Below are 12,720 nucleotides of genomic sequence, written 5' to 3'. Positions count from 1 at the left end.
ATCTTGCCACCCGCAACCCCGGAAGCCCCCTTTTAGTCGCCTCTTACGACAGGCAGGGGATACCGTAGCCCTATTCTAGTCCCGGGACTACAGGGACACTGCCATACAACCCTAGAACATGAATAGTTTCCAAAAATATTATTTAACAGTATTATAACTGTATTATAACTGTATTATAACTATAACTGTATTATAACTGTATAACAGTATTATAACTGTATTTTACTTATCTGTGTTATTTTATTGTTTAGTCTGTTCTTTGTGAATGTCACCTTAGCTTACAAATATGTCATACGGAAATGTCAAACAAACTCATGCCGTTTTTGCGTCGAGTTGTGTGAAAGAATTTTGATAATTATTTTATCACCATGAAAATCCCAGAGAAGAAGAAAGTGAAAACGCAGAAAATAAAGAAGAAACCAATAGATAAAAATAAAAAGGAGCAAGTGTTAGTTGTCGCTCAGGAATTCAAATTTGCAAGGCTTTTGTCTGGCAATGAAAAGAAAACTAGGGATAGAGTATTGAAAACGCTCAAGAAGTGGCTCCAGAATTGTTTTGATAAGAAATACGGTTAGTATACGATTTGAAAATGGAATAGTTTGTCTTTTAAAATTGGAGCGAAAAACACGTATGTTGCGACATAACCTCAAAATTTGTTTGGGTTTTTGCGCGTTTTTTATTATAAAAAAATAGTATACGCGCATGCCATTGGCGGGGGTGACCACTTACCATCAGTTCGACTGCATTCTCTTTTGCTGCTTCAAAGTTACAAAAAAAATCTATCATAAATGCTCCATAATAATTACCTATACGATAGTTTGTCAACTGAAAACTTGATAATTATCAAAAAATTGTTTCCAGAGTTCAAAGAAGATGACTTTGTCAGAGTCTGGAAAGGCTTGTTTTATGCTGTTTGGATGTCTGACAAGCCTTTAGTTCAAGTAAGTTATCATCGTCATCATCATCATTATCCAATTACATGTAGATGAGTCCAAAATTCAATTTTTTGTGTGAAGGTGGTAGAATTCTCTGTGGTTAGACTCCTTCAGCACCATTGCCACACCTATTTTTACTTAACAACAGCAGTGTTAGCGCTGCTGTGCTTTGAATTGGAGGTTGTGGTAAGGGAGACTTAGTTTTTTGCTTAGTCCAGCTTAGTCCTCAAGCATAGCAGGGAATATGTGGCTGACCTCAGGTAGGATTTTAATTGTATCTGGGGTTGTTTACAAATATCCATAGGTGGCAGTACCCATTTAGCATCACTTGAACTGCATGCTCGTCTGCTACTCCTTTATTATAAAAAAAAAGAGTTTATAATACACAAATCTTTTTATAGATATATCCAAAATTTTATTTATATTTTGTTATTACAGGAAGACTTATGCGAGAGTATAGCTGAGATTCTGGATTTGTTTCCACCAGACCAGCTGAAGGATGCCCTGATGATGACCAAGGCTGGGTTTAAAGTGCTAGCGTTGGAGTGGTATGGCATCGACCAGCACCGTATGGACAAGTTCTTCATGGTACGTACCATAGTAATAGGTGTGTAAAAAAATTATGAAAGATGTTTGAGCCATATGGTTTGACCGGGAAGGTACTACCGTCACACCCATTTCTAGTGTGAAGCATTTCTGTTTTGGTGGAAGGGTGTGATTGTCAGGTGACATAAGTAAATAAACTGACTAAAGTTCTCCATCCTCACATAACTTTTTAAGCTACGCTTTCAGAAGTTGTCCTCCTTTTGCGGTATTTCAGAATAATGTTGCATAATTTTTTTTAAACCAATAGATAAAAAAAGTCAACACTATTAAGTTTATTAGGGGCCGTTCAAGTATTACGTAAGCAGATTTATTACAATTATTGACCCCCACATCCCTCTTGTCAGCAAAAGTAAGAAAAGCTCTTACCCATGCTTATGTAAACATTTTTCAATTAATATATTCTTTTTTTATATTATAATTATATTTTAAAAATGTCTAAACGCATGCATGATTTGCGCGAATCCCCGAAAATGCGCTTCGCTTTCAAGTAAAGACAATGTGAGGGTTGCTATTTGTGTAAACAAGTAACAAACTAACGATGACGGAATCATCAACTAGACTCCCCCCATGTTATCCAAAATAACATGGGGGGTAACCCCCCTTAGTAAATATTGTAAGTTATGCAGAATATTTTTTTGGTATTTGATACAATATGATATGTGTGATGTCATGTTGTATCATTTAGTAATATTTTTGGTTTTGTAATGGTTTCGCTTCTTACGCATGTAAGAACATGTAGATACAAATCCTTTTTTCATGTAAGCTGTCAATTAGTATGGTCATATCTATAAATTTTTCTAATTAATATGAAAATGCTCAGAAGGGATTCCAGAAATACAATATATTCTTCGATTCAATGCGATGTGCCTGTAACATTCTAAAATATAATTTGTCATACCCTAATAACTGTTAAGATGTAAGATATATTTCTGGCAGTTGATCCGTCGGTACCTCAGAGGCAGTTTCCGATGTCTCCTACGCTCAAATTGGAGTCTGCAAAGCTGTCAGATGTACAGTAAAATGCTGATGGACAGTGATGGTAAGTGACCACCAAGTATTTATTCTAAAACATATGTACATACATATTGTAGAAATTTACTTCTTATTACTCTAAGAAATTTCTTTGAGAAGATATAACAGGCTCGACTCAACAAAATATTCTTTAAAAAACTTAAAACCATGCTTAAATCGCACCAGGAAAATCGTTAATCCTGACGATCCTGATGAGGAGAATGGGACAACATTATTAAAATCGTGTATTGTCATCGGTCCTTGATAATTCATCAAAATTTTGAATTAATCTAACCGTTCAAAGTGGGTAAAAATCGAGTTTAAAGATTCCGTTACATACCCACATACATACATACAGGTCAAGCTAATAAAAGCGTGGTAAACAAAAGATTGGTTTGGTATATTACCAAAGAAAATAAGAGATAAAGAAATATTATTTCTTCACAACCCATGTGACAGAGCGGTTACCATACTGGTCTGATGTGCAAAGGGTTCTGGGTTCAACCCCCGGCCAGACAGATGCCTGACTTTGGATATTTTTTCTGGGTGTTTGTATATTCGTCTCTGTGTGTCCATGACACCCACGACACAGGGAATCCTAGTGTGAGGCTTTGAGTATAGATTTTTTTCGTTTTCAGGTATCCTGTGTGTTAAGACGCCACAATACGCAAAAAATTCAATGTCGCTAATGTTGCATATCATAGATTGTTATTTGGAAGAGCTGGCTAAGGTATGATCACTTTTTATAATATAGGAGTAGCAGACGAGCATGCAGTCCACCTGATGGTAAGTGACTACTGTCCATGGACATCTGTAATCAACTCCAGATAGGATTAGATTCCGACTCACGTTGGTCACAATGCCGCTACCCCGGAGGACTGAGCTGGCATACCTCTAAAAAGTATTCTTCGTACCTTTCCTATTTTTCATATTTTTAATCTCATTGGATTTTTTTTTGCATATACAAGTTGAATTTTTCAAAATTTACATTTGATGATGATGATTGTAATGCAACATTGAAACGTCTATCATTCTTTGTTTAATATATTTTTTAAATTGTTAAATTTAATTCATCCACTATTACTAATCTGGTTTATAACTAAAACACAAAAGAGTCAACCATTAATCTGTTCTCCAATCCCCAGACGTCCAAGGGCGAGCTCTCGGAAGAGAGTCTAGCGGTTCTCCTGGCACCCTTCACATCCCTAGTGTGTGGTGGGGAGTCGCTAGTGATGTGCGCGGCGGCGCGGCGCCTGCTGACGGCGCTGCTGCGGCAGAGCGAGCCCGGGCTGCGGTACCAGGAGGCCACGAGGGCTTGGCAGAAGGTACGGAACTTTAATTAAACTAATTGACCCGGATGTATAAAGGTCAGCTCTCCTGCTCTCCTGAAACGAAGGGACAGTCCCGTGATGTTGTCCCGTCGAGCGTCGCGTCAAGACTGTGCTCCACAGTGTGTCTCTTCGTTTATAAATGCCCGCTCGACCGGAGGTAGGTACTTCACGACTTTGTCAAGACGCATTTGAGTCAAGTTAGGTGCGTCTTCCGCTTCACGACTGTGACAAATTGGTAATTAACCCCACTCAAAATCACAATCCTGCCATAGATCAGCCCCATATGTATTGCTACCCTTGTGCCCCAGAATACAACACTGCTACAATCGTGTTGAGGCAGAAATAGGTATGACAGCGGTGCCTTCGGGAACAAGACATAAAAGAGTTCGAAACCTTGATAAACTCAAGTCTGATTTATAATCTACTAGTTTATGCCCGCGGCTTCGCTCGCATTTGAAAGAAAATAATTTGACATACTAACATACATAAAACTGAAAATTCGTACCTTCATTGGAATACCAGTGGCGCCATCTGGCGAAAATTGGTCGTACCAACTCTGAAACCTTCGTGGGCTCATGGACAACAACTTTGCTAAAGATCATCATTTGATCAAATGCAAAGTTTACGATTCAATCTTCACTAATATCGATTAAAATAATCGATTTTTTTGGTCCAAAAGATCGATTCTCTGATTAATCGATCTTAGATCGCCATCCCTAGTTCCCGTGGGATTTCGGGGATAAAAACTATGCTATGTCCTTTCTCGGGTCTCAGACTATCTTTGTACAAAATTTCATTAAAATCGGTTCAGTAGTTTAGGCGTGAAGAAAAGACAACCAGACAGACAGACAGACAGACAGAGTTACTTTCGGATTTATAATATTAGTAAGGATCTTTAAGTCTATCGCACCTATATATCAATATAACAATGTTCGTTTTTCCACTGTAGATGGGCTGCCCAGCCGGTGGTCCGGAAGCCCTGGAGCTGGTGGTGTCTGATGATGAAGGGGAGCCCGGGGAGAACGGTGATGACACAATGGAGGAAGAGTGAGTCACTATTATATAATATTTTCCCACTATTGGTAATGGGCTGTTAGAAATATAATGCAGTTATTTGATAGGTGGTACAAGTAGTAAAAAAGGAACTAGGAAAAAAACAGTGATAGCCTAGTGGTTAAGAAATACGGCCTCTCGATCGAGGTGTCCTAGGTTCAAATCCCAGGCACGCACCTTTGATTTTTCAAAGTTATGTGCGTATTAGAAATTAATTATTACTTGCTAAACGGTGAAGGAAAACATCGTGAGGAAACCTGCATACCTGAGAGATTTACAAAAAAACATCTCTAAAGTATGTGAAGTCTACCAATACGCACTCTTCCAGCGCGGTGGACTATGGCCTAATCCTTCTCATTACGAGAGGAGACCCGTGCCCAGCAGTGGGACAGCAATGGGTTGATGATGAGAACTAGTATGGTTCGATGGGAAAGGTTCCACCGTCACATCTATTTCTAAGGGTGAAAATTTAGCCCACATTGCTGGCTGAATTTTTTTTGGAGTAGCGACGAGCATGTATTCCACTTGATAGTAGGTGGCTACTGCCGCCCTTGGACATCTGTAATCAACCTCAAATAAGATTAGATTACTACCTGAAGAGTTGGAACTTCTTGTCTCCCTTCAAACCAGAACACAGCAGCACTTAACACTGCTGTTATAACAGAAATAACACCTATTTCGGTGGTGCCGCCGAAGTCGAACCACACAGGGTTCTACCACCTTCAAATACTTATGATTTACATCTGTATCTTAGTCCTTAGCGGCAGCAACATCTGTTGCCAACTTCAGGTAGAAATCTTGTGTTATGTGAAGTTAATTACATGCGTCCATGGATGGCAGTACCCACTTACCATCAGGTGGACTGCATGCTCTTTCACTACTCCGATGTTAAATAATATATTAAAAAAAAATACTTTTTTATTTCATGCAACCCGTGTCTCTCGTCTCCAGGTCATCAGCCCTTGACCCTAGGGCCGGTAGAGTTGACGTGGTTCTACCCTTACTGCCAGTACCGGCGACCCAACTGGCGGAGCAGTTGAGGGAGAAGATGGCCAAGGCCTCCTCGAAGGCATACAAGCGGGCCAGTATCTGTTTGCAACGGTAAGTCTAAATATGAGGTGTAGAAAATTCTAAAAAAATATGTTAGAAAAATAATACTACTAATTATTTGTATGATTTCATTCAATTTACTAGCAACACCGATTGTTTGATCAAAGATTTACCAGCTAAAAGAACTTGTTTCCAGGCCAAAAACAATTGCTAAAAACAGTCGCTCCAACTTCTTCCATTTTTTTAACTACGTAAATTATAAAGAAATACTAGCTGAACCGGGAAACGTTGTGTTGCCATATAAATAAAAAATGTTAAGGGTGAACAACCCTTATCACTTAGGGGTATGAAAAATACATAGTAGCCGATTCTCAGACCTACTGAATATGCATATAAAATCGGTAAAGCCGTTTCTGAGGAGTACGGTAACTAACATTGTGACACGAGAATTTTATATATAAGATTAGTTCGTAATAAACTTTCCATTTTGGCTTCAACTAGACTTGAAACTGGATAGGGAAAGAGTACCTTTACCCAGTAGTCAGACAATAATTTATATTAATGCCCGAATTCGAAAATTCTATTACGCACTATATTCCTTATAAATGTGTGTAATGAATTCCATTTTCAGGTTCGAAGCCCTATCCTTGGGCAAGTACCCCCTGCCGCTGCCGGAGCAGGACACAGCGGGGCTGGAGCCCCGGCTGCCGCGCTCCGCCCCCGAGCAGGCGGCTCAGGAGCTCCGGGCGCTCGAGAAGTCCCTGGTCACGCAGTCGGATGAACTGGCTCTGAGGGGTATGGAGTTTATATAACGATTTCTACACTTATTTTGATGTATATAAATATTATATAAAAAAATCTCACAATATGATATTACACGTGTTGTCGACACACGAAGACATACCCGGAATTGAAATCGGAATGCATTATTTAGCCGGGAATCGAACCCGGGACCACTGTCTGACTGGTGTCTTGAACGTTTCGTCGCGCAGGTTGACAGGGTGAATTATATAGGAGTAGCAGACGAGCATGCAGTCCACCTGATGGTAAGTGGCTACTGCCGCCCATGGACAACTGTAATCAACCCCAGATAGGATTAGATATTCCTACCTGAGGTCGGCCACACATGCGCCGTTACGCCTGAGGACTGAGCTGGAACGCCTCGGTAAAGTCTGAAAGTGAATTTCGTAACTAAAAACTCATGGCGATTGATTCTCATTCTCTCTCATTTGATTTGATTTGAATTTGGAAAGCATGACCCGTGTCAGTGTCTGTGATATGGTGGTTATTAATACGTTAATACATTTTGTATAGAAACATGAGCCTAAATATAGCTTTATTAAGTGACCAAATGTGGCAGTCGACGAAATAAGAAACGTCGGATAATCAGATTTTTTTGTCACCCTTTTTTTTTGAGAAAAGAATTCGTAAAAATCTAAAAAGGTCCTCTTATTCGTGTTAGGAGGTTCGAACCCTGTCGAACATATTATGCCTATACCAGTGAACCCTTATACCGCTGTTTTAAGAGAAATCAATTATTATTCATGAACCTAGGGTTACAGGAAGTCCCTAAGTTCGGTGTGCCTTTTGGCCTCCTCCAATTCCTTCCAAAAGACCCTATCCCTTGCCACACTCAACCAGAAGGGTCCCGCTGTTTGAGAAATCAATATCTACATTATGAATTCTGCTATTATTTACAGGATTAAAGAGGAAACATCGTAAACGCCTCTTGGCTAAGACTCGAGCCGGCCTCAGTATTATGGATGACGTCGCTCATTTGGCAATGGCGAGCACCACTGTAAGTATATTATTATTTTATAAGGTTTAAGTAGTAGACAAGCATGCAGTCCACCTGATGGTAAGTGGCTACTGCTGTACGGACATCTGTAAAACCGCTACATACAGATCAGATTCCTACCTGAGGTCGGCCACAGATACGCCGCTACCCGTCAGGATTAAGCTGGAATGCCTCAGAGAAGTATGTCTCCCTTACCACACTTCAAACCAGAACACAGCAGTGCTTAACACTGCTGTTATAACAGAAATAGGTGTGGCGGTGGTGCCGCCGGAGTTGGTCAGAGGTTGATTAAAGATATTTATACGGCAGTGAGTTACTATCAGATATACTGCATAGTACTTCTAACGAAACGAAAGGGACTCCATGTTTTTTACTACTTTAATGTTAAAAAAATACAAAAAATATAATTTTTATTTGTATTTTTAATAAATAATATTATTGTTTTTTCCAGAATGGAGACTGGCAAATAGAAGATGCAGCACCTGACGCGGGAAAAAAGAATAAACAAGAAAATACTTCTAATAAAGAAAATGTTAACAAGAGAGTAAACAGAAAAAGAAAAGTAAAAGATAATGTTCAAGAAAAAGTCAAAAAACCTAAACCAGATGTTAAAAGTAAAGTTAAAATAGATAAAAGTAAAAATACTAGTAATAAAGCAGAAAAACTAACTAATGGCGTTAAGAAAGACTTAGTTAATGGACATAGTGAAAAACTAACTAAACAGAAAGTTAAAAATGCACCGAAGTTGATTACAACGGAAAAAGTAACTAAAGGTTTAGTTAGTAATGATTCGGTTAAAGAAATAACTAAAGTTAAAACCGAAATAGTTAATACAAAGGATAAAGTTACTAAAGATTTAGTTAGTAATGATTCTGTTAAAGAAATAACTAAAGTTAAAACTGAACTGGCTGTTAATAAAAATAAAAAAATAAACAGACAAAAAGTGTTACCGATGAGTAAAATAAAAAACTATCAAAAACAGACATCCAATGACAAAACGTCACCGAGGAAGAAAATTATAGACACCCCGAAGAAGGTTAAGTTTGTACTTAAGAACAACAGTATGCAAGGTACCGTGGATTATTACAAAAGTGTACGCCAGAGCCCGAATATACCGTTCGATAGCAGTAAGCAGCCGTCAAAAACCAATCTGAAGCCCTCAACCCCATCCCCGATTAACCCGTTCTTTAAGAAGAAGTTGAAAATGAAGTTTTAGTTCTGTTGCATTTGTCTGAGCTTTAGCGGCTTAAGGACCCTGATTCTTCTCCAAACACAAAAGGTCAGAATCAATCTATGAAATGTGTATCAATCAGCGAAAAGAAACAAGAGGTCCCCGAATCCCAGGCCAACTTTTTACACTGAGAACTTTTCGCCCCGGCGACCTTAGTCCGCCAGTGTGTCTGAGTTGACTGCAGTCTCCCTATTGGGCATATATTTTCTCTAAAAGTGGATTCGGTCACTACATGAACCTCCTACTAATTGACCTCTCTGAAGATGTTGCGACCAGATGTCATACAATCTTCTATGGCGACACGATTCATTTTTTATTCAGAGCGGACTAGCAGTTTTACGCGGACTATACATGTCTTATAACAGTGTAAAGATCCATTTACCTGCAGACACAGAGCGTGTCAGGCGCGTGTCGTGTCAGACAAAGTATTCTTGAATACAATGTGTATTAATTAATGTATTTATATTACCGTAACAGCCGCGTGGATATTAACCGTTTCTGGCAAAATACTGAATAGAAAAATATGGTTTTGTCTGATACGGTCTGTGACTGACACGTTCTATGTCTGTGGGTATAAACAGGGTCTGAAGTTGTTTTGTTGTCTGTTATAAATGTCCATGAATATTCTATTATTACTACCTATAACACTTATTTCTGCCTAATAACAGCAGTGTAGTGCTGCTGTGTTCTGGTTTGAAGTGTGATAAGGGAGATATACTTATCCGAGGCGTTCCAGCTTAGTCCTCAGGGGTAGCAGCGCATCTGTGGCCGACCTCAGGTAGGAATATCTAATCCTATCTGGGGTTAATTACAGATGTCCACACGGCATTTACCATCAGGTGGACTGCATGCTCGTTGTTACTTTAATAAATGAAACGTAATATTTGTTACATTTGACTTCTTAATATTGTGCCTCATTATTAACTTTATTAAGTTACATTTCGATTACTAAAAGGTAATTCGAAAAATGATGTTTTATGTACAATATAACAATTATATTGTCTAATTAAATAAATGAATTTTTTGACAACTGTTTTTCTTATTATTTATTCTTGAATCACCAACAATTTCTAGCATTTTTAGAATTTTGGTCTGTCGTTTTGCTTGTTTTTAATCGATTAAACTAAAACTATTAAATTGAATTCAATGGATTAACAATATACTCATAGTCATATCGTAATTTACTCCTAAGGGGATAAAAAACATATTTGAAAATTCTCTAATTTTACAGTGAACACTAAAAATATTTGTATTTAGTCTTCGAGTTAGAAATAAAAAACACTGATTTCACCTATTTTGGATAATCAACGTCTAAGGGGGTAAAGTGGGTTGAAAGTTATTTTCAAAATGCGCCAATTTTAAAGCAACACTCATATTTGTCTAAATATAAACAATGTAAGTATTTCATTGTTTTTAGAAAAATAACCCCTTAAGGGAGAATAATACGGTTGAAAGTTTGAAAATCCGCCGATTGAGGTAAACTGTAAAATAAAAACAAAGTTTTAAGTGAAAGCCCTTGGATGATGATTTAGGCACCTTTCCTGAAAGATAAGTATGTCTTCGTAATACAATAATGTAAAATAAAACAAAATTTACAAATACATAACATTTATTACAAATTCAACATTTAGTAAGCACGATATAAAAGCACCTATCCTAAATAATTTACAGAAAACAATGAATCAGTTATTTTATTTACATAATATTTATTATTAAAATATACTCTGTAGTAACAAATTTAATTTAATGGAATGTTTTTATAATTAATTGCACAATTTCACGCCTCTAAGGGGTCGGTAAACAACAATTCATCCAGTTATTATTATAAAAATAAAAACCAGATTGCTAGTAATTATTCATATGTTATACAATCAATTTAAGCGAATCCAACGATATATCATAATATGTTAAAATCCGTCGAATTGTTTGGGCTCTTATGCCAAAGTATGAGACATATTCATTCATTTTGAAGGTGGTAGAACCCTTTGTGGTTCGACTCCGGCGGCACCACCGCCACACCTATTTCTGTTATAACAGCAGTGTTAGGCGCTGCTGTGTTCCGGTTTGAAGGGTGTGGTAAGGGAGACAGACTTTTCCGAGGCGTTCCAGCTTAGTCCTCAGGGGTAGCGGCGCATCTGTGGCCTACCTCAGGTAGGAATATCTAATCCTATCTGGGGTTGATTACAGATGTCCATGGGCGGCAGTAGCCACTTACCATCAGGTGGACTGCATGCTCGTCTGCTACTCCTATATTATAAAAAAAAAAAAAAAAAAAAAATACAACGTATGCTCGAACATAAAATATTACCCTCCGAACTCCCGAAAAATACAGAAATATTAATTATTGATGAGGGTAGATGATAAAATAACTTGCTATTGGCGCCACCAATGCTTTTGTGTCATAAAAATTTACAAATTTAGTACGCAAAAATCGGTAAAGAGGAATTAAGATTTACTTGGTGAGTATGTGTGTGCGCTGTTTTAATACACAATCATATGAAGAGGGTGTGTTGGTATGTATGGACTTTATTAATCCAAATATTGACAATAAAACTACGTAGACTTTGTCTCCCACCAAGATCGAAATATGTCAAAAATATTGGCTAAATGATATAGTCGTAGAAATAATCCGTTTTATAAACTTGGCGCAAGGTTCAAACATTTACAAACGTTTCGCTCGTTACTTAAACCAAGTCAAATACTTCATATACGTTTGAATTTGTGATTTACTGTTGAGGCAAGCATTTGAACGAAGCACTATTAAAGAAACATTTGAAAATGCAATTGAGGCGTCATTTACATGATTCTTTAAGCTTACATTTAGTAATAATTCTGTCAAAATATACCTGAATGTGATATTAATATCGAGATATTTCTTAAAACATAACTGAAAAATAATAAGATAACATATACTATTTTTACTATAATAAACTTATTCACTATAGATAAAATATTTAAAATTTAACACTGGATCAAAATTATCTTTAAAATATATAAATAGTTTCTAGTACGCTGGTATATTTTTAGACTTACTATTATATATATAGCGGGCTTCTAACCATATGGGCGTATACCAATTAATACCCCTACTTTTCAGGAATCAAAAACTATATATATTACTATATTTCTTTTTTGCGTCAAAAATGTTATTAATTATTTTCTTAAAAAATAATTAGCTTATTACTATAATCCATTAAAAGATTATTTATTAACATATACGGAAACAAATGACGTAATAAAAAAAGAACGCATCTTACGCCCCTATGACTAGAATCCCGCCATATTTTATATTATATTTAACATAATGAAGCACCGTATTTAAAGTATTTTTATTAATTATAAAGTAATTGCATCGCTTGCTTAAATAGCTGTCTTAATATATTATTCGCTAGTATATACTTTTTGCATTTAATCATATTTTTAAATCTAGATGTCCGAGATCACAGACACGCCTATTTTTTTAAAGTAAAATGCGTATTATAATTTAATTATCACTTGCTATAACTGTGAAGGAAAACATCGTGAGGAAACCACACGCCCGAGTTCTGATAAACTTCTTAAGGTGTGTGAAGTCTACCAATCCGCACTTGTCCAGCGCGGTGGACTATGGCCTAATCCTTCTCATTCTGAGAGGAGACCCGTGCCCAGCAGTGGGATAGTAATGGGCTAACGACGACGATACAAAACTTTGATTAAATTCATAAC

At 37.2% G+C, this 12,720-nt stretch overlaps 1 protein-coding gene across 1 annotated transcript; it reads left to right on the top strand.

Moving 5' to 3' along the window:
- The first annotated feature begins 278 nt into the window (after positions 1-278).
- On the top strand, positions 279-10,045 carry Nnp-1 (Ribosomal RNA processing protein 1 homolog Nnp-1). Its single transcript, XM_073092462.1, has 11 exons — positions 279-570; positions 862-941; positions 1,374-1,523; positions 2,478-2,580; positions 3,191-3,282; positions 3,698-3,877; positions 4,833-4,930; positions 5,888-6,037; positions 6,618-6,781; positions 7,687-7,784; positions 8,236-10,045. The coding sequence occupies exons 1-11, from the start codon at positions 369-371 to the stop codon at positions 8,998-9,000; spliced, it is 2,082 nt and encodes a 693-aa protein (XP_072948563.1). The 5' UTR covers positions 279-368; the 3' UTR covers positions 9,001-10,045.
- The last annotated feature ends 2,675 nt before the right edge of the window (positions 10,046-12,720 follow it).

Source organism: Epargyreus clarus, unplaced genomic scaffold (assembly GCF_041222505.1).
Source record: "Epargyreus clarus isolate Ecla_fem2 unplaced genomic scaffold, WU_Ecla_fem_2.2 ptg000036l, whole genome shotgun sequence".
NCBI classification, from domain to species: Eukaryota; Metazoa; Arthropoda; class Insecta; order Lepidoptera; family Hesperiidae; genus Epargyreus; species Epargyreus clarus.
The sequence above is the reverse complement of the archived record's forward strand: the minus strand, read 5'-3'. Positions and strand labels throughout refer to the sequence as shown.

Coding starts and splice junctions, on each gene's coding strand:
- Nnp-1 (XM_073092462.1), top strand. CDS start 369: ATGAAAATCCCAGAGAAGAAGAAAGTGAAAACGCAGAAAATAAAGAAG. Junction 571..861: donor TTGTTTTGATAAGAAATACG/GTTAGTATACGA, acceptor AATTGTTTCCAG/AGTTCAAAGAAGATGACTTT. Junction 1,524..2,477: donor GTATGGACAAGTTCTTCATG/GTACGTACCATA, acceptor TATTTCTGGCAG/TTGATCCGTCGGTACCTCAG.